Raw genomic sequence first — 23279 nt, forward strand, 5'->3', positions numbered from 1 at the left:
GGCATGGAAGTTGCTGCTGCACAGTAACTGTTTAGCTTTGTCTTCTCTCTTTCAGGCTCCTGCTGGCGAGTCTGGGACAGGAAATTCCAGGCGTGAAACGCCCTATTCTCCTAGTAATCAGCAGGTGAGACTGCCCCCCGGACAGGCAATACGGGGAAAAGGCCGGGAGGCATGCGTCCAGGGCAAGCAGGCAGAAAGGCAGAGGAAGCTGGGTATGATTTCCATCCTTGAGTGTGATACCTTTGAGATGGAGGGGTATCCGTCACAGCAGGCAGCTAGAGAACTAGGGGAAGAAGTCTGCTCTTTCACAATGTCTCAGAGACCCGGGAGTATAATTAGCTAGTCATAAACTCAGTGGGAAGTTATTGCTCTGAGGGGTAACTTAATTTGTGGGGTAGTAAGCAGGGGAGTACCTAGGCTGACTGCAGAATGGTGGTTGTCTGTCTCTCTTGAGAATGGCCTCACCAGTGCTTTGTACATTTAATTCTGGCAATCGGTATGTCAGAAGAAATGGAAAATTCAGGATCTGGAGAATCATTTCGAGTCTGTAAACCCGTGCTACTCAGTCTCCCGAAGAGATCCCTAGTTCTGTTTGTGACACTGCCAGCGAGCCACATCAACTGTTTGGAAGAAAATCAAAGGATCCTGCAGCAGACAGTTATAGGTTAGCCTACCCTTAGGGAATGATTTTCTAAAGCTCTTCGGTTAGAGGCCAGCTTTCACCCTGAAAATGAGAAGTTTCTTTATTTGTTGTAACTTTTGATATTTTTTTTAATTATTTTTTTTGTCAGCATTACTTATTCTTACTAGCCGTTCTTATATCAAATCTCATCTTTTCTTTTAAATCTTGCTAAGGCTTTGATCTCAGTTTTCACCCTGTGGCAGTAGGTTTCACAAGGTAGTTGAGCCTTTTGAAGTTAAATACTCTTAAATGGATTTTTTAGATTTTCCCTTCATAGTCATTACATGTTATTGTTTTTTATATTAGCGTACTGGATTGAACTGAAAATTGTACTTTGTACTCCATCTTTAGTTGTTTTGTGTCTGTTGCATTCCTTTTGGAGTGGAACTGCTCTCCAACTATTTGGTCCCACTATGGCACTTACCTGATCTTTACCTGAGTCATTTCAGTTCTCTAAGCTGGACAAAAGCGGTCTGCTTTTTTGCTAGGTCAGTTCAGCTTAGTGAGATGAATTGCATCATCTTGGGGTGACGTGACATTTAACACAACTCAGGAGAAGGGCCGGGACCGTGTGGCTGGGAGCAGTGAGCAGGTCAGTGGAGTTGTAGTGAGCAACAGTTCACTCCATCTTCTGTTACTTCCTTGGCCTATCTTGCATCTCCCTCAGTTCTTAGATCCTTTGAAACTGAGTGACCACCACAGTAGGATTATAAGATACTATTAATTTCAGTGCTTCCTCTTCTAGCTGCATATGTTTGTTTATTTGCTTTTCTGACAGCAGTTGCATACTGATTGGAGGTTTATTTTGGGGTGTTTGTAAGTTTTCCTTTTTACCACAAGTGCGCGTTTTCTTTGAGATTTTTTTTTTTCTATCTAGAAGGAAGTGGTGTGGCGATGATACTCCTCATTCTACAGCAGAAGGAGATCTAGAGATAAATTTGCTCTGTCTGTATCCTCAGCTGTCAGTTGAAAAAGAAGCTCAAATCCCAAAGGGTGGCCATGTAGCTGCTCATAGAATGATTTAGGATGAAAGGTCTCATCTAAGACCATACTCAGAGGAGGTCCAATTAGATCAGGTTACTCAGGGCCATGTCTGGTGAAATTTGGAACACCTAGAGATGGAAAGTCTGCGTCTTTTCTAGGCGCCAGCTCCAATAATTGACTACTATCATTGTGAATTTTTTTTTTTTTTCCTCCAAACTTGTGTTTGGATAGAGTGTCCCCTGTTCCAGTTTGTCATAGGCAACTTTCATAGTACCCCAATGCTTTTGTTTATCAGTGTTCTGGCATTGGAGGCAAATGTCCTTGCCACTAGCTACCCTCTGGCTGTAATGCCATCTGCTCTTCTAACTCGGGATGGGCTTGCTCAATGCTAAATTGTTTGTCTTCAGAGTCTACTGGTTTGTCATTATCCAGCTCCTGTGGCAACAGTGACCTCTTTGTCTTCTCAAGCAGTCATCGACCTGACAGTGGGAACTTTCCAGGTGAAACCGTTCACTCTCTCCTGTGTAGGCTCTGAGAAGAATAAACAAGGTCTCACTAATGCATTTTATGGAGTTAAGAGCACCCCAGAAGCATTTTTGCAGATGCATCTGTTTGCCTTTCCAATTTTAAGTTGAATGTCTCAAATTCCCAGTTACGTAGACTTGCTGTAATTTGTAGTCTGTTCTGTCACTTCAGGTTTTTTGTGTCATGAATTCTCTGTAGCTTCAGCAATGTATTGAATAATCTATACAGCTTTTTCTTGGTTTTCTCTGTTATCTCTCTGTTCGGAGATGCATATGCCATGAGAGATCCTATTAATTTCTTGAAGCATTTGTAGCCAATTTCATGACTTTGTCCTTTATTTTAGTCTTTTAAGGCCTTCAGCAGGTTTGCTCGCTGCTTTCAGTTCTGAGATCTAGTCTGTGTGTCAATTTTGATAACCTTTTCCTTACTTGGTCTGTGGCTGTTATGAATTAGTGACTCTGGCAGTTGTTCTTGAAGATGCCTTGGTGCCGCAATGCTGAGCGTCTTGCTAGTGGCGTTCTCAACCCTGCATTCTGTACCTGAGCTTTCTGTCATATTTACATGATTTAATACTTTCTGGATTAGAGCCTTCCACATCAGTCTCCTGCGTGTCAGGTAAGGTTGTATCTGGTAGATTTAGTTCTCTGTGGACAGTGAATGTTATACAAAATGGAACAGATCCAACACGTAATACTGGAGGACACAATCGCTAGCCTTGTGGCTTGTACATTTTCTAGGAGTTCAGGAGACTTGACCTCCAGGTTGTTGCTCCACATTAGAGGTTCCAGAGAATTGTGTATCTTAATTCTCTGCCACCATCTATTTTAAATGTAAATTCTTTGCTTTTGACATCTTGTAGTCCAGCCAGAATGTATAGCCTTATTTCAGAGCTCTCAGAGAATTACTGGGCGAAGCTGAATCCTTTGTCCTGAGGCTGACGTCGCGATGGTCTTGCCTGGCCTTGACTTCTGCAAGCTTCTGATGGGGGAGGAAGCAGGCAGGGGGAGGATGGAGGTTTGTGGTGGATCAGTCTGTGCGTGCCAAGGAGGGCAGAGGGGCTTTCTCCACAGCAGAGAGCAGGGAGCTGTGTGGGGACACTGACAGCTCTGGGTAGCTAGTCTCTGTGCTGGGAAAGGTGCTTGTCTCAGCCTGTCACGCAGAAAACCCAGTCTCTTCGTTTTCTCTCCCGTTCTCTCCCCTGATGATCCTCCCTGGCATTACCCCTCTCCAGACGCCTGCAGCCCCTCGGCCTGCTCACCTGTCAGGCAGGGAGACCCGCTTTGTAAGTGCCCCTTGGTGTGCAGTGTGCGCTGCTGCTCCATGCTGCTCTCACCCAGCACCGCTGCTCCTCGTCCCTTCCTCCAGCTCTGCCTTCCCCAGTTCTTGGGCTTGGTGTGCACTGAGGGCTTGCTGCAGAGAGCAGCACCCAGGACGGCCAGGCCAAGGCATGAGAGGCTGTTGTTCCCCGCTAGCCACTGCTGAGATGGCATCTGTGAACGCTTCCTGGCAGAGAGGCTGTGGTGCTGATGGCTTTGCTCAGGCTCAGTAGCAAGCGCAGAGGGCAGGGGATGTAAACAAGGGCCAGGACCAGCTGAGCTGGAGCAGAGAGGGGGAGGATGGGGGGTCCGTGCGCAGAGGTGTGCAGGGGGAGTGGTGAGTGCCTTCTCACACAGCAGAGGAGCTGGGAGAAGCTCTCGCGGGTGGGCTCTGGACTGCTCCCCACATGCAGAAAGTATGGCAGGGCTTAGTGTGGGACTTGGGGCCTTTTGCTCATTACAGGGCGGGCAGCGGGGCAGGGGAGGAGTTGAGTTTTGTGTTCATTCTTTTGTGGAGCAGGGTAAACTAAAGGCTTCCTGTATGGACTCCAGATTTACACCTGTGTTTCTGTTTTCAGGCTTCCATTAACTTCATTACATCACAGGATGACAGCAAATCAGTAAGTACATCCACCGTGAGACCTTATTGTAGTGTCCCTATGCAGTCTCCAGCGCATAGAGCTTGCCTCTTCTGTGTGTGCTCACTTCCAGCCCTGCAAGCCTCACTGCTGGCTCTTATTCTGTCTTCTTCGGTCCTCCACTTATACCTGAAGTTTGTACAAATGCACTGTCTTAAAAATTGTCAGTTTGAAAACTTGATGCAAGTGTTTTTGCGGGTTTTATTCCTGTTTACCCTTACAACTTTCACTTGTGCAGTTCTTGCTGGCTTACTCAATTCCTGCTTCTACTCTTTTTAGTATTAGATGTTCACTTTCACCCAGCATCTAGCAGTGATGACATATAGGTCAAATCTCCGACTCTTGTCTCTGCTCTTCTATCTGCATTTCTAACTGGAGCCCTAGCTGGCTCTCAGTTCATTTTCATCCCCAGCTTTTGCCAATACCCATTCCTGGCTGATGTTTTGCTACTGTGTCTTCTGTTCATGATGCTTATGTTCTCCAAGCTTTGACATACTCATGCCATACCCCTCTGACCCTTGCAGTTGCTACTTGTATGCCAGATTCTTCCTTTGTCTCCTGGCCTTCTCTGCAACCCATTGGTCCTGTTGTGATCGTGACTTGTCTGAATCTCTTTGCCTGTCCAAAATACTTGCACTAGAGGCATTGTTCGGTGTATGCTTTAGTAGCTCTCCCAGTAATAAGCAGTAAGCAGCACAGCTGAGGAATTGAGCTCAGATGCATGAATTTGTCTTATTCACCTGCATGGCAGAGACATCTAGCTGCCCTAACTGCTCATTTCTCTTCTCTCTCTCCCCACACCCTTCCTGTGCCTTTCCCCCTGTTATGTGGTATTGACACAAGCAGACCAAGCCAGGCGTCATTCAGCCTCTTTCCCGAGTGCGACAAAATGCTGCCTCACGTAATTCGGAGGACGGGGACAGCCCCAACCCCTTCCAACAACCTGAGCTGTGCTTCAATATCCAGAACTCTGTAAGTGGCCTGCAGTTCCTTCTTGCTAAGCTATGTCTATTTAGGTTGCTATAGTGCGGCTGTTTCTGGTGGGTAGGCTGAACTCTCCCTCCCAGAGTGGATTTTGTAGTTTAAAGACCACACGCCGTAGCCAAGGCTGGTCTTGTTTATGCATCAGTCTGGATGCCCTGGGTAAGAACCCTTCACAAGTAGAGTCACAGACAGTGCATCCCATTTATTTTTTGAACATAGATGAACCTCGCCAGCCTGCCTTGTGTCTGTCTTCATTTACCCATTCAAAGAGTTAGTGTTGTTGCTGAAATCCCCAGAGCAGTTACAGTTTTAGGTCCTTATTTAGGTGTTGCATTCTGTTGAGCCATAAATCTTTTGGAACCTTTGTCTATCAACGTCATGCATCTTGGAACAAGAACCAATGCCATCTTGCTGATAATAAGTTTTATGATTTGCAAAATGATTGGTTTTGAAAGATGAATATTCCCTGGGCTGTATGTTGATGGGAGAGAAAGATGCAGGTATTTTAGTCTTTGTCATGACAGAAGCCTTGCATACCCGCAGTATAGTCCTTCTCTTTTTATTGGAGATTATATGACATGGTACCAAATTAGAGACCTGATTTGCAGACAAACAGCTATATGTAATCCATGTATTTGGCCAAGATTCACACATTTTACAATCTCTTCTGGTCTTGGATGTGCTGTTTTTTAGCCTGTGCAGAAGGGAACATCATCAAACAACATCATTTAGCCTCCATCCAGGACAATGAAAAAACACAAACACCTAAAACTGAGTTAGTACAGTTAGAGGGATTGAAGGAATGAAGCAACTAAAGGGGATTTGTGGAGGTTTCATTTTCCCCCTACTCCCATTAATTTTTGTGATGCTTTGAGCAGATTATCCCAACTCTTTTTTCCTGCCAGAATGTGATAGGAGAGGTCACAGGGAAGATAGATAGCAAAAGACCAGCAAAGACAAGTGGTGAGCAGTAGGAGGGTCCTTTTAGATCTTATCAGATGTTTCTGAGTAAGTGGAATTCTGTGGAAGGAAAATTTGAGATCAAAAGCAGGTCTTCTCCAGATTATAGATCCCTGAATGGGTTGCCACTTTGGTTTAGGAGATGGTGACCATTAGCCTTGAAGTACGAAGTACACACTGGTTGTTTTCTAAACAGAAGTACAATAGCCACTGTAAAAAAAAAAAAGAGAATAATGGTTCCCCTCCCATGAAGAAGGCCCCTGTAGTCAGAAATGCCAGATAAATCCAGGGCTTGTCTTCTAATTTTCTAATAAACTAAATGTGGCTTGTTCAATCCAAAGTGTAGGGGTCAGAGTCAACTGTATAGGCTGTCTTATTCCAGCCCTGAAAGCCCACTGATGCAAGTAGGCATGTGCTAGTTGAATTGGGTGGAAATCCTTAAGGACTGTGACAACAACATGGCCCCTTGGCCAAGAGATCCGTCACAAAATTCTAGTCCAAGTCAGTGAGGACCTGTACCACCAGAAGTATCATTCCTCCTCCATCCAAGAAATAAAACAGGGCTGTGATTCATGTGCTGCTGAGTATAACATGTATGCAACGTGCTGCTCATGTTTCTGCCTGAGGCTGCAGGAGCTGTCCCTTACGTATTCCACTCTTCAGGCTTTGCAGGCTGAGAGTTGTGCTGTGTTTCCGCCATGTTTGGGTTTTTGTAACATCTGTGGTTATCTTTACCTTCTGTCTTTGTCCCTGTAGCAAAAGCCACCTTCACCACCCTCTCCTGACGAGATCCCCATCAATGTCAAGCAAGCATACAAGACCTTTGCAGCAGTGCCCTTGTCACACCCTTTGCTTGAGACACAGGTAACTAATGCTGGCTGGGGGGGGGGGGGGGTGGGGCGGTGTGTTACACAGCTGTACAAACGCAAGACTGAGTATCGCAGGCAAGCGAGGGAAGTATGCGGATAGGAAGGAGGTAGTGATTTGTTTCCTCCAAATAAAGCTGTCTTGAAGGAGGGATGTGTTGAGGTCCCCTTGGAAGCTGGAGTCTTATTGATGCTGTGGATGGTCACCCTGCAGAATCCTGTCCATAAACATATCAGTTCCTGAAAGCTCATGGAATTCCATGTCACTGTTACTCTCCCCGAACGTTAGGATGCTGTTGCATAGCCATGCTGTTCTGATATTAAAGAAACTCTAAACATCCAGGGCCAGGCTAAACCTGCCTGAGGAATTTTTTTATCAGATTTTGATCTTGAACTTCATTGGAACTATCCAAGTTCTCCCCTCCGTTGTATTTGAATCATGGAACCGTTCAGGCTAGGTGAGGCCTCTGGAGGTCATCTGCCTCGGTCCTCCATGCAAAACAGGGCAACCTTGGAAGTTGTATGAGGTTGCTCAGGCCCAGTCCACTTGAGTTCTGAATTTCAAAAAATAGACATTCTGAGATCAGTGTGGGCAGTCTCTTCCAGTGTATGACCATCTTTGCTGTGAAGAGTTTTTTTCTGTATGTTTTATCAGAATTTCTTTTACCGCAACTTGTGTCTGTTGCCTCTCATCCTTTTGCTGTGCATCTCCAAGAAGTCTGACCCTGTGCTCTGTAAACCACCCCTCCCCCCCCCGGAAGTTGAATACAAGAATTAGGTCCCTCTCTCCTGAGCTTCTTCTTTTCCAGGCTGAACAAGCACAGCCTTCTGAGCCTCTTTTCAACTGTCATGTCCAGCAGCCCCCTAAATCATTTTGATGGTCTTCCACTTGACATGCTGCCATTTGTTAGTGGCATTCTTGTACTGGGGAGCCCCAGACTGGGCACACTGCTTTTCTAAGTGCTGAACAGAGAGGAAGGATTGCTTCCCTGGACATGCTGGCTCCACTCCAGCAGCCCAGTATGTGGCCAGCGCTTACTCTGCAAAGGCATTGTCCTGACCCATGTTCAGCATGCTGTTGAGACATCACCCATGCTGTCCTCCCTGCCTGTCCTTCCTGAAGAGCTTGTATCCGTGCATGGGAGCACTCCAGTTATGCGAGATCTGTGGAGCGATCTGTTTATAGACAGTCATGCTGTCACTTTATTTACTAGACTGAAGAAGCAGAACACTGTCCCCTTTGACACCTCATGTTTGGAAAGCCCCTCTGTTCTCTAAATTGTCTTACTGCTTTCCTTTTTGCTGGCTCTTGTCTGAATTCTTGCTGGCACATCTTGGATGCAAACAAGAGATCCTTTTTCACAGATTTCTTTCTACTGTGTTATTGTTTCTTTCTTTTTTTCTTTCTTTCTGCATCTTAATTGACAATACCTTTCCTTACATGTCAATAGATCATGCTCACCTTTTTAATTATCACACTATACTGGGAGCTATGGCTATTCCTGCAGTGGCTTGTGACAGCAACTTTGTGTTTTATCTAAGCTAATCCTGTCCTCCCACTGTCTACCTTGTCTTGTGTTGGTGCTCATCTAGCCACACACTGATCTGGTTTGCTAAATTAACATTGGTCACAAGTCTTACTTGAGTGTTTGTAGGGTTGATTTTTGGTCATTTTAGCTTTTTAGACTGATTTACTCAGAGTGGGATGACTGTCAGTAGAAGCTCAGAGTTGTTGTTGGCCAGGTCCAGGATGAGGAGGAAGTGGAACCTGTCTCTGTTGGCACCTGTGGCCTACCAGATGACCTAAGTTGATGAGTCAGGTTGTATCTTGTACGCAGATCATTTCTCCAGCTTCATAGTCTCTAGCTGGTGTATCCTGGTTTAAGGAACAACTACTGATCCTGAAGTAGATGACTTTGTATTTTGCAGTATTAAATTAAATTCTTTTAATCCTCTTCAAATCAACCTGTCATTCCAGGATGATGTTCCAAACTATTTTGAATTTTGACAATGCTAGTCCCCATTCAATGGAGTGGGATGAATGACATAATTTGCAGAGGTCTCAGACAAGTCTGCATTTCTGTGAATCTCTAGGCTGGTCTTTGCCATTCACAAGTTTTATTCACACCTTCCTGGTTTCCAGGTCAAATTTGGCAGTGAAAATGTTAAGCTAGGTTGGTCACAAAACTGATCTTCGAAATCTCAGACAAATCTATACATTCTCTTTGTTTCAGAAGTTATTTATAAAGGAGGATATAAGATTAATCTTCATTGCACCTGTTCCATTTTAATCTCTTCTATTTATTTTTGTTTTAATTATATTCATACGTGAATATTTCTGTTGATATTGAGCAGACTGATAGCTCTGCTGCTGAAATTTTTTTCTCTGCTTCTTGATTTTAAGGATATATTAGCTATTTTTTAGACATGAACTGCCACCCAATTAAACAAGCAAATTAAAAATCCATGCTTGTCAGACTTGCCATTTCACAAGTCATTTCATTCAGAACTGTTGAACAGTGATTATCTTGTTCCTGCAGGTGAGTATATTGAGCTCTTAGGCTTTCTTCTGTGTTAGCAGCAATAATTTCTATTTGCAGACATTTGCATCTTAGCTAGAGTCTTTCTTTTTTCTTCTTCCCTTCTCTGTTATTGTGCTCCTTACTTAGGAAAAATTAAAACTTTCTGTTAGTTTTTGGAGTGCATTTGAATAAAGTTGAAATTGAGAGTAGTCACTACTTGCTCTCTTCTCATGGTTCCTTTTCATTTGTATAATTAAAAAACTTTCATATTTTTAATAGCTTTTTGGCAGTTCTCATTTTACCCTTACTGATTTCTGGTTCACAGGTGGATTTTGTGAATCAGTTTCTTTTTCTGCCCCTTTAGTTCTACTCATCCAGTGTTCTGTTATTTATTCTGGTAAATATGAACTTCTTTCCTTCCTGACAGTGTTTTCGCTTCTTAGAAATACATTTTTGATAGTTGCATCTTTGATTTAAAGAAAGTCTAAACCACTAAGCCTCCTGCATCTTAAGCTAAGCCCCCTACTCCAGTTCTTCACCTAGTTCCCCATGTTTTTGAGTTTCTGCCCTTTTAAAAGTTGTCAGCATTTGTTTCTGTTTAGCCCTCAATTTATCCTAAGTCCTTATTACTCACGAATGCTAAGCCTAAAGTGTCATAGTCTTGGTTTAATTCTGGGACTGTTCTGTGAATCAGTCCATCAGCTAATGTCTGGAACTGCTGCTGTTTATGTGCCATTGGTGACACTTGGCAGGAGGGCAGGGGTGGTGGTAGAAAATTTTCTTTTTAGAACGTGCCCATTTCTCTGTATTCTTAGGAATTGCCTGGTCAGACCAGCACAGAGAATCCCAAAACTGCCCTGGAGGTGAGTTGTGGTGGCTGGAGCTGGAAGTAGGATGGGGACTCACAGAGGATTCAGGCTTTCATGGCTGCGGATGTGGAGACAGGATCACAGCGTGGGCACACAGGGGGAGGGCTGGGGAGGAGGAAGAGGGTGTGGAGCACGTGGCTGGGGTGGAGCGCGGGGCATGTGCTGGGGGTGATGTGGGGAGAGAGGTTTGGCTCGGTCGCTCTGTGTGGACAGTACTGGTGTGGCTCTTCCAGGTGGCCACGCACAGCCCCAGTGGGTTGCACAGCCCTGAGCAGAGATCCTTCCGCGAGAGGCAGAAGTATTTTGAAATTGAGGTGAAGCAACAGCAGATGGATAAGCCTCCCAAGCGTGTCTCCCTGGTAGGAGAGGATGACCTGAAGAAAATGAAAGAGGAAGAAGGTATGCTGGAATCTGCCCAAGGATATTTTCCCTGTTAAGTGAATCCTTTCTCTTTGGGAGGCATGAGAGTTGTTTTTAAAATGTTTAATAAAAAAGGCTATGCAGCATTACCACTTTGCAGTTATGGTAGACAGGTCAGAATAGAATAGACTGTTTCAGCTGAAGGGACCTACAGTGATCATCTAGTCCAACCGCCTGACCAGTTCAGGGCTGACCAAAAGTAAAGCGTGCTATTAACAGCATTGTCAAATGCCTCTTGAACACTGACAGGCTTGGGGCATCGACCGCCTCTCTAGGAAGCCCGTTCCACGGTTTGACCACCCTCTTGCTAAAGAAGTGCTTGCTAATGTCCAGTCTGAACCTTCCCTGACGCAACTTTGAACCATTTCCAGGCATCCTGGTCCTGGCTCCCAGGGGAAGAGATCATAGAATCGTTTAGGTTGGAAAAGACCTTTAAGATCATCCAAGTCCAACCACTAAGATCAGCACCTCCCTCTCCACATCCCCTCCTCAGGAAGCTGCAGAGAGCAATGAGGTCGTCTTTCAGCCTCCTTCTCTCCAAACCAGACAAACCCAGAGTTCTTAGCCGCTCCTCACAGGACTTGCCATCCTGCCCTGTCACCAGCTTTGTTGCCCTCCTCTGGACACATTCAAGGACCTCAGTGTCCAAGTGGAGACAAGTGGCATTTCTCAGGGGTCTGTATCAGGACCAGTGCTGTTTAATACCTTTGTGGGCAACATGGATGATGGGATTGAGTGTGGCCCCAGCAAGCCTGCTGACAACACTGAGCTGTGTGGTGCTGTCGACATGCTGAGGGAAGGAATGCCATCCAGAGGAACCATGACAGGCTTGAGAGGTGGGCGTGTGTGAACCTCATGAAGTTCAGCAAGGCCAAGTGCAAGGTCCTGCACCTGGGTCAGGGCAACCCCCAGTATCAGTACAGGCTGGGCAGAGAATGGGTTGGGAGCAGCCCTGTGGAGAAGAAATTGGGGGTGCTGGTGGATGACAAGCTCAACAGCACCTGGCAATGTGCGCTCGCAGCCCAGAAGGCCAGCCCTACCCAGCGTGGCCAGCAGGGCGAGGGCGGGGATCCTCTCCCTCTGCTCTGCTCTCATGAGACCCCAGCATAAGACTGACATGGACCTGTTGGAGTGAATACAGAGAAGGCCACGAAGATGCTCAGGGAGCTGCAGCACCTCTCCTATGGGGACCGGCTGAGAGAGCTGGGGTTGTTCAGCCTGGAGCAGAGAAGGCTCCAGGGAGATGTTACAGCAGCTTCCAGTACCTAAAGGGGGGGTACAGGCAAGCTGGAGAGGGGCTTCTTATGAGGGCCTGTAGCGATAGAACAAGGAGGAATGGTTTTAAACTGAAAGAGAGGAGATTTAGATTAGATGTAAGGAAGACATTCTTTACGGTGAGGGTGGTGAGACGCTGGCACAGGCTTCCCAGAGCAGCTGTGGGTGCCCCATCCCTGGCAGTGCTCAAGGGGCTTGGAGCAACCTGGTCTGGTGGGAGGTGTCCCTGCCCACAGCGGGGGGTTGGAACTACATGGTCTTTAAAGGTCCCTTCCAACCCAAAGCGTTCTGTGATTGTATGATGACCTTCACATCCTTCTCTGGTGGGGCCCAGCACTGCACACAGTACTAAAGGTGAGCCCGCACCAGCGCTGAATACAGCAGGATAATCCCCTGTTTTGACTGGCTGGTTCTGCTGTGTTTGATGCCCCCCGGCATGCAGGTTGCCCTCTTGCTGCCAGCGCACGCTGCTGGCTCCTGCTGCCAGCCGGCACCCCCGGATCCCGTTCTGCAGGGCTGCTCCCCAGACGTTCCTCTCGCCATTTATACTTGTGCCTGGCATTACTTTGTCACATATGTGGAATCCAATGTTTGTGCTTGTTAGATTTTATGCTATTCATGATTGCCCAGTCCCTCTGCAAGGCCTCATGTCCCTTAGGAAAGTCAGCAGCACCTCCCGGTTTAGTATCATCAGCAGACTTGCTCATGGGGCATTCAACTCCTGCATCCAGATGGTTGAGAAAAATATTCAACAGAGCTGGCCCTAGAATTGAGCCCTGAAGAACACTGGTTGCCTGCAAAGTGTTCTCTTGCCTTGCAGAGAGCAGCCTGGTCCCTTTTGTCCCCGATTCTCTTGTGAGCTATGTCTGCCTGCCTGAGGGTTCCCCCGCTCTGCTTCCAAGGGTGGAGACCCATCACCACCATTCCAGGCTTTGGTCCCTCCCAGAAGCGCGCAGGAAGATCAGTCTCAACACATGTATGCAGATTTCTAGGGCTGCCCACTCTTGGGAATGGGGTAAAAGAGTACACACAATTTATACTTTGAGGATGAGGACATTCAGCATGATGAACTGTCGGAAATCTGTTCCGTAGAGCATCCAGGAAGAGCATTCAGTGAATTAGGAAGGAGGGACTGAGGGACGGGTGTAGAGTTTGTTGCATCTGAACCATTAGTGGAGTGGAGGAGAAACAAAGGCACCCGTGGAGAGGGTATGGAGTTAAACCACCACAAACTTGCAGGGACAGCAAGCGTAAGGACCTGCCCGAGGTTGCAGCTTTGTGGGTGTTTCGCGAGTGCTTTTGTGGTATGAGTCTTGCCTTGTTTTGGCAGCTCGAAAACTGCAACAGAAACGTACCCTTCTATTGGAGGAAGAGGCAGAAGAGGATGAGATGGTAAAACAGGTGCCTGAGATGAGCATGCAGTCCAGTGTCATCATTGAAGGAGTTGAGTACAAGATCGAGAGACTAAACGGAAGGAATGTCCAGGCTCCAGCAACTCGGTAAGACAAGATTTGTAGCTCGGTACCACCCACATGTCAGAGGTGTCCCGGTATCAATAATTTTCAGGCAGGACAGCTTGGCAGTATTTCTTCTTTGGCATAGAAATGGGCAGGCTTTTCCAGCTCGCTCTTTCAGAAGAACATCTCCTTCAGCTGTGCACTTGGGTATGTAGGGATGTTGATTTTCAAAGACAGCTGATTCAGGATAAGCCCTGATGCTGAACCTACATCTGGGTTTTTTTAGGCTTTTGTTTCCCGGGTTCTCCTGGACTTGTCCTCCAGGTTGCCTTGATGTTCTTTTTCTAATTCTGAGGCATAGGTTGCAGGAGAATAAAGCTGAAGCTGTCCTTATCTGACTCTCTCTCCTGAGTCTTTGGTACAGACTTCTTCTCTTTACAAACACTTTTACTGTTAGTCTTACAGTAGCTGAAAACACTTACCCTGTCATTTTGAATCTCATTTCTCTCCATTGTTTCTGTCCAGTCTCTGCTGAGGAACTTCTCACATAATGAGTGCATTGAGACTTTCCACCTCCTGTGCTGACAGGGCAGCCCTAAGGAAGGACAGCAGCCAAACACAAACCAGCTGCTTGGGTTGATGTGAGGGGCTACTCGTCCCTGCTGTTTTCATATTGAAGTGAAGTTAGAGAACAGTAAGGCTGGATCCATCAGCTAACTTCCAGTTGCTTATTATTTATGCTTGAATAAAGGGGGTGCAGTGGAGTTGACTGAATTTGCGTTTCTTGAAATATTTTTTTGTCATGCTAGAACAGAAACTGAAATTTAATCAGAATCAACTAGAGCAGTAAAAATAAGGACTTGGAGCCGTGATAAACTTTCTCACTGCTGACTGAGCCACAGTAACTGTGTGTGTTCTTAACCCATGGAAAACAGGCTTGTGAGTCCTCCTTTCATTACATATCAAACCGAGCAGTGTCTGCATGTGCACAACTTGAGTGGGGATGGTAACTACAGCTCAGATGACCTAAAGTTTGCAGCAGTTCGGTTATGAGCACAAAGCCTCAGTGTGTCAAGCAGTTGCGCATAGAGAGGCTGCAATGAGAATCACTGTCCTGAGGTCACTCAGGATTTGTCCCTATCCCAGATGCGCATTCACTTCCCACCCAGGAGGGTCTTCCTTTGTTAACATTCATGCGTATCAGACATCAGCAAAGGGAAAAGCTGGAAACAGCCAGGTTGCCCATCAGGTAATGGCAGCTGGAAAGAGCCAGGCTAGAACTGCAAGAACTTGGCAGCAAACACATTTGAAGCGTGTGTGCGTGTGTTAGGGGATGGTTAACCTCCAAAATGTAGAACATGAGTTCTGATGTTAGCATGAACATTTATGAAATCAACAAGGAAATGCTTGCAGTGATGGAGAAGCAGCTGTTGAGCAAAATCATTAAGGGTTGTGTCTTCAAACTGAACTAGTTGTTGCTTTCTGGGGCTTGGATCTGTTCCAAACCTTTCTTGCGTCTGCCACCCTGTGCTGTTAGCTGACGTGCTTGTTTTGCTCTAGGCCCTTTGAGGTCAATGAGAACAACAGTTCACAGAGGAATTCACTGGAAGAGGGAATCAAGCCTGAACAGAGAACCAACTCCATGTCTGGGTAGGTGGATCAGGCATGTTCTTTGCCTAGGAGCTGACAGGTGATGGAGCAGACGGCTTCTCCTTTTTAGCAGACATAGTGTGTAAGAGGAAGTTTTTTGTGGAGAAGGGGAAACTGTGATAGGAACCAACTTCTTAGGAGAAACTGACCTGTTTTATGTGTCCTTCCAATTTCCCCCAGTGATGTCCTTGGATTTGATACTTAACAGTTGACTGAGGGTGTCGGTCCTTGCCTTTTGATGTTGAAGACAGGCAGATAAAGAGTTGTGGTGGACCAGACCAGCGTACCTTTCACTGTTTCTCTCTCTGCCCAGGTTGAGTCCATTATATCTTGGAGCAGGGGATCCAGTGGCACCTGTGCGGACAGCCAAAGCTGAACGGCGGCACCAGGAGCGATTGCGAATGCAGAGTCCCGAGCTGCTGAGCGGTCAAGAGAAGGAGCTTTCTCCAGCAGAACGTCGTGCTTTGGAGGCAGAGAAACGAGCGATGTGGAGGGCAGCACGGTGAGGCAGAAGAACCTTCGCTGTTCACTAGGCTAGTTCAGGAAAAGGGGACCTGCTGCATGTCTTTTGGATTAAGTGGTATTAAAACAGGGAACAAATAAGCCTTCCCGAGTCAGGTGTTTAGGGGAGGTTATATAGTTCTGTTCAAACAGTGCAAAGCATCTGCCGCTTGGCTGAGCTCATCTGCTTCTGACAGCTACATGGGTGAGGTGTCTCTTGTCTTTCAACAGCTCTTGCACAATCATGAAGACAGTGGAGTTTTATTAAAAAACCTAACTTAAACACCTTCATGTGACAGTGAATGTATTCCTTCCCTCTCAGCACACAGCTTCCCACCTCCTTTGTACCACGTGAAAAAGATGGTATTTATTGAAGCTGCAAGGTGACTTACTAAAAATGAAAAATGGAAAGAGTATTTCACGTACTGGGAAACTTGCCAAGGCCAAGAAATTAGCAAAACGAGGGCATTCTTATCCACACAAGCTGTTTCGTCAGCTATTAAGAGTGATTAAAAGTTGTTTTGAAAGATAGAGAACTTTCTATCTCAGAACTTAAGACCTGAAGCTAGTCCAGGCATTTACTATGTCATATAATTCCTTCCAAAAATTAGTCGAGCTGCTTCTATAACTAATTATAGTTTTCTTCCCATAATGTTTCTGTAGGAGGCATTCAAAGGACAATCTGAAACAGTCTCTTTTGGGGTTTGAATGAGAGCTTTTAGAGGAACAGGGTTGCTAGTGACTCATCCATGCCAGCCTCCTAGATATGACGCTGGAGGGATTACCGTGAGTTGTGATATCGCTTGGCAATTCCAGTGTTTGTGCTTAGACGTGGATGATAATGGTGCTGTTGTCTTCTGGGGAGGCTCTGAGGATGAAGAAATACACAGTGGAATCCTCAGTGAGAGCTGACTAATTATATCCAGGGCTTTGAGATACAAAGACTCATTGTTACTTGATAATGTATCAGACCTCCTTAGGGTTTATTTAGAGCTGGACTAATGTTCCTAGTACCAGGGCTTTTGCCCTTCAAAAAAAACTTTCTTGATATGCTCCAGCTCTTTGCCTTGGATGAATCCTTTGCCTGGTCTGTCTCAGCTGGAAATTTTCTTCTGACATGCTGCCTCCGTTTCACTGCACAGCCCTGTAATGTCAGAAAGCTGAACAGGTCACCGGAAAGCCTGTTTGTTATATGGAACCCTGATTTGGAAAAGATTGATTTCTGTCATCTTGTAGCACGTTTGTTAGACCTTTGAAGCTGGCCCTGCTTTAAACAGTTTTTGGATCAGATGACCTCCAGAGGTCCCTTCCAACCTGAATTAGTCTGTGAGTCTATACTTAGTAATCTCTCCTTCCCCAGCTCCCTGCTAACGGGGCTGTCTGCATACAGGCAGAGTGGTGAGTCAGGGTGGCAACAGTGTGTGCTCTGGCAGGATTGTTTCCACCCTGTACTATTGTAGTACTCTGTACTACATGCTTCAAAGACTGTGGGATTCTGTCCCCTGCTCTGATTCACTCAGTGTTCCACTGTATTTGGCATCCGACGCCTGTTCTAGTGGATGCTGTTTCCATGGTTTCTGTCACAACTTCTTAAGTGGCATCATTTGCAAATGGAAGTTCTGTGTCTTTATGTTAAGCCAGGAGCAACCCTTTTAAAAAAATAGAAGTGGAAGAGAATTTGTAAACAATGCCTGCCAAAACAGACGCATTGCCCTTGTGTTACAGGGCTAGAAGCTGCGTAGGTGTTGTGGAGCCAAGTGTGTGCTTACAAACGATCACGCAGAAGAGGCTGTCTGGGATTGAGATGATGAGATCCAAATTCTTGCTCTGGCATATTCTTTCTTACGACGTTGGACAGATGACCAAGGCCCTCTGTGCTGCAAATGCGTGGAGAGAGGGCTGTAATAGCACTCCTCTGTCTCACAGTAAAGCAACGAGCGTTGACTAAATAAAAAACTGACTGTCAGTATGGTGCTGCTTAAGCACCACAGTGTCATCAGGGGTAGACACCTTGCACAGAGTTGCTGCACAGTCTTTGCACCTATAGAAGTTCCACTGTTGTATTTGATCCAAGAAAACAGAAGTTGTCTGTCAGGCTTCTCCTCCTGAAAGCCAGCATCGCTGTGCTTGGAGAGGCAGTACGGACTGATCTGTCATCCCTTCCCCATTAAATACGCAGGATTTTCTCTCCCACGTGCCTCCACTTCCCATGCATATTTCCTCATACGATGGGGCAGGCTTTATGAGGTAATGTCAGCTCTGATTCCTCCTAAGCATTAATGTATCCAAGGAATAGGAGCTTTGTTAGAGATGAGTGTAGGAAGGAGAACTATGATGTTGTCTGCACAAACCTTTGAAAGCAAAGCCATTCATTGCAAGGACATTGCTCTTGTCGCAGAATGTACACCACTTGCCTCAGGACATTGTGTTCTTCTGTGAACTTGTTACTGTTGCCAGCAGGTAAAGAAATCCTGAAAAATGCTGGGGGAAGGGGCCAGGATTCTTTCAGATGATCGCACGATTTGCTCCTTTAACATTACTGGTTTTGGGTTAGCTAGGATTTTGCTGAAATTGCTTAGGGCACAGTAAAAGTTCTACATTACACTGTAGAGGAGTTAATGAGTGTTGAGGATGGTGGTTTTGTCCACTATGGGCAGGAAAGAGATCTCTGCGTTCCAAACCTTCAGTCTCATCTCTTCTAAGCATGTTTTCTTCATGGAAAATTAACTAGTGAAGGGAGAGCCTTTTAGAGGTAAGAATATATGAGAAGGAGAAGCTACTTGCACCTGTCTTGCTTTTCAGTTAGCAGATACATGTGACTGGTTTTAAGTTCTGCAGACCAGGTCCTCGCCTCCGCTTCGCTTCTGATACCAAGGTGTAGCTTTTTATTCAGTTCTTAAAGAAGTGCTTGGCTGATCCTCGGGTAGGGTTAAGGCCTTGCTTATTTTTGCATTGGCAGGGATCAGTCAGTCACCATGATATGTTCCTTTTGTAAGACAAGGACGGACTGTTCCCTCCTACCACAGATCTCTCAGGATGATCTGGTCTTCTCAGGATCCCTCTTCTGTAACTGCTAGACCAGGCACAGTGACATGATGGCAGCCAGGGCTCAGATCTTATTTCCAGAGGCCCCCCAGGCAGCACTGTGTGTGCTGTGTGGGAGAGAGGACTGGATGGCCCTGCACATGGCGCTGCAGCCTCACTAACCTGTATTTTCTTTAAATGCATGCCACTGATTTTATTACTTTCTTTCTAATCTTCTATCTTCTGCTTCTTTCCAGTTCTCTGATCTGTGTGCTGTCACTCGTGACCCCATCAGTTTTGCACCTTCTTGGGCTTTCCTTTTTCTCCCTGTGTCATCAGTGCTCTGCCAGGACATGTGATGCGCCCCCCCCTTTCCCACCCCCACCCCCCCAGCACACACCCCTGTGCTCTGTTGAAATAAACACACTGGGACCCATGCTACATAAGTGTTCTGGGCACACACAACCGCTGGCATTCGTGCCATAGGAGGAGTGTGGTTAAGAAGGTACAGGCATATACCGAGGGGGGCAGGTATCCAGCAAGGGCTATAGGCATCTTGGCAGTTCTCTACCATGAACATGCTATTTTACAGATGCCCTCACCTCTTCAACTGCATGTGTTCCAGGGCCTGTGGCAAATAGACCTTTTGTAATGTGCTTGTCCGTTTTTTTTCCCCTTTTCTGGTGGTCAAACAAGGCGCATGCTAACAGGTGGTCAGATGTATGTATGCAAATGTACACTAAGAGACTCTCAAACGTGTGCACGCACACTCATACCCTGTACTCCCTCAGTTTGTTTCACACGTACACACATACACACTTCTTTGTAACTACCTCCTGGGCCTTTTCCATTGGTCTGCTGGATGTTTCTAGTCCTCTCCTCCTAGCCTGCGAGGAGGGCAGTCTCTAGATGCTGAGGCTCTGACAGCCTGTGCTTTGGGCACATCATCCCAGATTGCCCTCTGGAGGTTCCTGCTTCGGCAGCAGTTGGTGTTGGACAGGATCAGATATAGGAGCCTGTTTTAATCAAGGCGACCCCTATATCAGACCCGTATTTCTCCTTGCCAGGGTATGTTCCTGTATCTGTTTCTTTCTTTCCCTGCGCTTGTCTGCTGCGATGTTCATCACCATCATCTCCTCTTCCTCCTCTTCTTCCTCCTCCTCCTCCTCCTCCTCCTCCTCCTCCTCAGATCCTCAGCTCTTGAAGACAGTATTAAACAGTACGAGCAGGATCTGGCCAGGAAGCTGTACCAGTCCCGACAACGGGCACCTGCTCCCGGGGCCAGGCCAGCTCAGATGTCTAGTCCAATGCAGAGTCACGCCTCAAGAATCCCTGGGTCAGGAGGCCAATCCAGGTGTGCACAGCCCCCTCCCTGCCAGCTGCATGCTTAACAGTCCTGTCTGTATCCCTGCATCCTAACGCAGTGCTCCCAGCTGTGCCCTGCTAGGGGTAGGGAGGAGATGTTAGTGGTTGCTGGTGTTCATTTCCCTGAGGTCCCACAGACTACCGGCAGTTGTCTCAATGAGAACAAGGGGGGATGTTGGGTCTGTTTGGGAGAAGGGAGCGGACATTTCTGAGTGCTGAGCCGGCTTTCTCTGAGCTATTGCACAGTCTCCTGATGGCTGAAGAGGGTTAAGAGGCAACACACTGAAAGCACAGAGGAGAACAAAGCTCTGAGAACTGATCCTACTCATTTGAGCCCCTGCGGTTCTTTTCCCGGCTTGGGTTGCTCTCCCATCGTATATGGCACCTCTGGAAAGGCCTGCAGCTTCTCAGTGCGTTGATGCTTAGCTCTAGGCTCTGTCTGTTCAACACACGTGATGGCATGTGTGTTTCAGGATGACAGCAAGCCAAGCGGTTCTCCTCTCCTGCTTTGAAAGTCTGTCTGCCTCAGGGAACCGAGGGTGCTTATTTTTGCCTTTCTGCACTCAGCCCATTGACTGTAATCTGGCTGCTGGGCACAGAAGGCGGCATGATCTCTTATCAAGAAGGCAAAGTCTGATGTCTTCTCCCTCCCTCGTTTCTGAGGCAGGATGAAATCACTTGAACAGGATGCTCTTAAAGCCCAAATGGTTATTGCCAAGTCCAAGGAGGGGAAAAAACGCAGCACACTGGAGCAGCTGGCAGAGTCACCTTCACCTGTTCCTACCCCATCACCAACACCACTGGAAGGTACTGTATAGCTGCCTCTATCTCCGAGGAAAAAAGTTAGTGCTTCCCTAGCTTAACTTGCTTGAAAGCAGACCTGTTGAAAGCAATTTCCTTCTTCAGCCTAGACTGGAAGGTCCTTTGGGGCATATGACATCTCTCAGCATAGGATATGGTATGAACCATACCTCACATCTGCCGTATGGTTCCAGGGAACCAGGGCAGAAAAAAATAAAACCAGCATCGTGACTTTTTTTTTTTTAAAAAAAAAAAAAAAAAGAGGAAAGAGGCATTTGTTCTGAGAAAGCAGTTTCTTTCCTGAGCATACTCTTTTATCACACTGTCATGGTTTAACCACTGAAACCAGGACACTTGGGACACACATTTAAATGCTGCTAAATGGGAGGGACAGATTCAGGGAAGTGTTGCGTATAACACAGCTAGTCACTAAATACTGCTGTTCTGTCCTCTTTTGCAGATTGCAGTCCCAGAAACGTCACTTCACCGGGAAGGCTGGTATGACATAATTCTGCTTGCTTTTGTTATCTTGCCTATAATCCTGGGATTTCTCAGTTACTCGGCTTGGGTGTGGACTGTGCATCTGGGCTGTGGGATCCTGGTCTTAAGCCAGGTCTGGCTGTCTGACAGATGGGACTGTGAAGGGGCCACAGTGGATGGAACTATGGCATACGCATTGATGGAGGCGCCCCCCCCCTTTTTTGCAACTACGATGTGACATCTGTTTTCTGTTTCCCTGTTTTATTATTTCATCCTTTTCTTAGTTCTTCATCTCCCTATTCAGAAAGCTTTTGACTTCAGCAACTTTGGCCCCTTGTTTCCTCAACATCGTGAATCTGACAAGTGAAGCTGAAATCAGCATTTTCCTTTTTCTAAGCACTGTATAAATGCAACAGGACATTTTGCAGGGAACTGTCAAAATTGGTAAGACAGACAAACAGAAGAGTGGAGGCGGCTACACAGAGAGGGGACCTGGTTTTGCCCAAGGTCACACAATACAGCCAGCGCTAGATTGAAATCCTGACTGTGCTACAGCCATCAGGAATCTTGTCACAAATTTTCCCATGGAAAAAGGTTTCCTACCTAACTTGGTGTGCATATGCATTTCACCAGAGCACATAATGTTTTCTCTGTAACCTGGAACCCCTGTCCTGGCACCAGAACAGCTAAAAAGACATTTTGGCAGAGACGCCCCATTTTCAGAGGCTGTATCCAGCCACTCTTGGCACTGAGAATGATGCTTTGCTTCTACTTTTATCTCTGCATAGATTGCTCAGCTTGCTACTGGTTTTCCATCCATTTCTCTCCCCTTACTCTCTCTTCTCTGTTTCTTCTCTTTTGCTGTCCCTTCTAGTCCATATCTGAAAAGAAGTTTGACTACCGGGAATTTGCTGCTATTCCTTCCTCCAAACCTGTTTATGAAATCCAGGTATAAACTGCATGCTGCACCATCTCGTTAGATTGGTTAGGGCTTGGTTTGGTGGAAGTGCCTGCACATGAATGATGACCTTCAGAGCAGAGGTTGAATGATTTGAGGAAGTCATCTCTCAAAGGCCCTGGCTGTCTGGGGGCAATGACAACCGGCCATGCTGTATAACTGAGGGTTTACTGGGGACTTCAGTCAAGAGAAATTGTAAAAAAGTTGGTCCAGATGGTTTTAAAATTAATGACAAAAGCTTTGCAAATGTAAAGCAGCTACATCTTCACTTTAATTGATCCTGAAACATTTTTAAGTGAAAGATGGGAACTAAAAGGGAGGAAAAAACTATAGAAAATGATTGCCAACAGATTGCAAAGTGGAGCAAATGTTAACTTCAAACTGGAATGTATCCAGCATCCTGTCCGAGAAGCAGCTGTGGTGACAATTCTCGTATGTTGTAACTCTGCTGTAGAGGAACTGTGAAGTAATCACGTGGTAAGAGGACCCCGAGTTCCAAGGGTGAGCACCATGGTGAGGTGGTTTTCCTTCCTAAAAGAACCTCCTTTTATTTACCCTGTTTTGTCATAGAATCACAGTTGAGGTAGGAAGAGACCTCTGGAGGTCATCTTGTCCAGCCGCACTGCTCAAGCGTGGCCACCTAGCATCAGTTGTCCAGGACTATGAACTGCCTTTCTTGTATTGTCTGGGTTAGTCATGAACTGATTGCGTTTGTGACACGTGATTTTGAGCAGATACTGTATGTCTGTAACTTTTATTTTTTTACATTTTTATTTTTTTAGTTCTTTGGGCTTTGTTTTTTGTTTTGTATAGACAATTAAGCAGATACCTGCAGTTAGGTTTGTGTTGTGTGTGGAGAGCTAGCAAGTACTGATGTGTTGAGCTTTAACTTGGTGTCGTGACACAAAGATCCCAGGTCCAAGGTGTCATCCCCAAAGCCAGGCAGACTTTAGCAGAGCTGCAGTTTGAGGATTCTCAGGCAGTTGTACATTATTTGATGCG

At 46.2% G+C, this 23279-nt stretch overlaps 1 protein-coding gene across 35 annotated transcripts in view; it reads left to right on the top strand.

Annotated features, from left to right (window-relative positions):
- The window catches only part of SCRIB (scribble planar cell polarity protein), a 116566-nt gene that overhangs the window by 83635 nt on the left and 9652 nt on the right, over positions 1–23279 (top strand). For 8 of the 35 annotated variants that reach the window (XM_056330297.1, XM_056330304.1, XM_056330308.1 and 5 more), the window contains 14 exons: positions 56–124; positions 3423–3473; positions 4086–4127; positions 4989–5117; positions 6846–6953; positions 10293–10340; positions 10580–10745; positions 13372–13540; positions 15059–15148; positions 15462–15650; positions 19863–20027; positions 20706–20845; positions 21300–21337; positions 22194–22268. In XM_056330297.1, the coding sequence (XP_056186272.1) occupies positions 56–124; positions 3423–3473; positions 4086–4127; positions 4989–5117; positions 6846–6953; positions 10293–10340; positions 10580–10745; positions 13372–13540; positions 15059–15148; positions 15462–15650; positions 19863–20027; positions 20706–20845; positions 21300–21337; positions 22194–22268 (1479 nt within the window). The other 27 variants (XM_056330309.1, XM_056330314.1, XM_056330326.1 and 24 more) reach the window with 14 other exon arrangements.

Source organism: Falco biarmicus, chromosome 3, assembly GCF_023638135.1.
Source record: "Falco biarmicus isolate bFalBia1 chromosome 3, bFalBia1.pri, whole genome shotgun sequence".
NCBI lineage: Eukaryota > Metazoa > Chordata > Aves > Falconiformes > Falconidae > Falco > Falco biarmicus.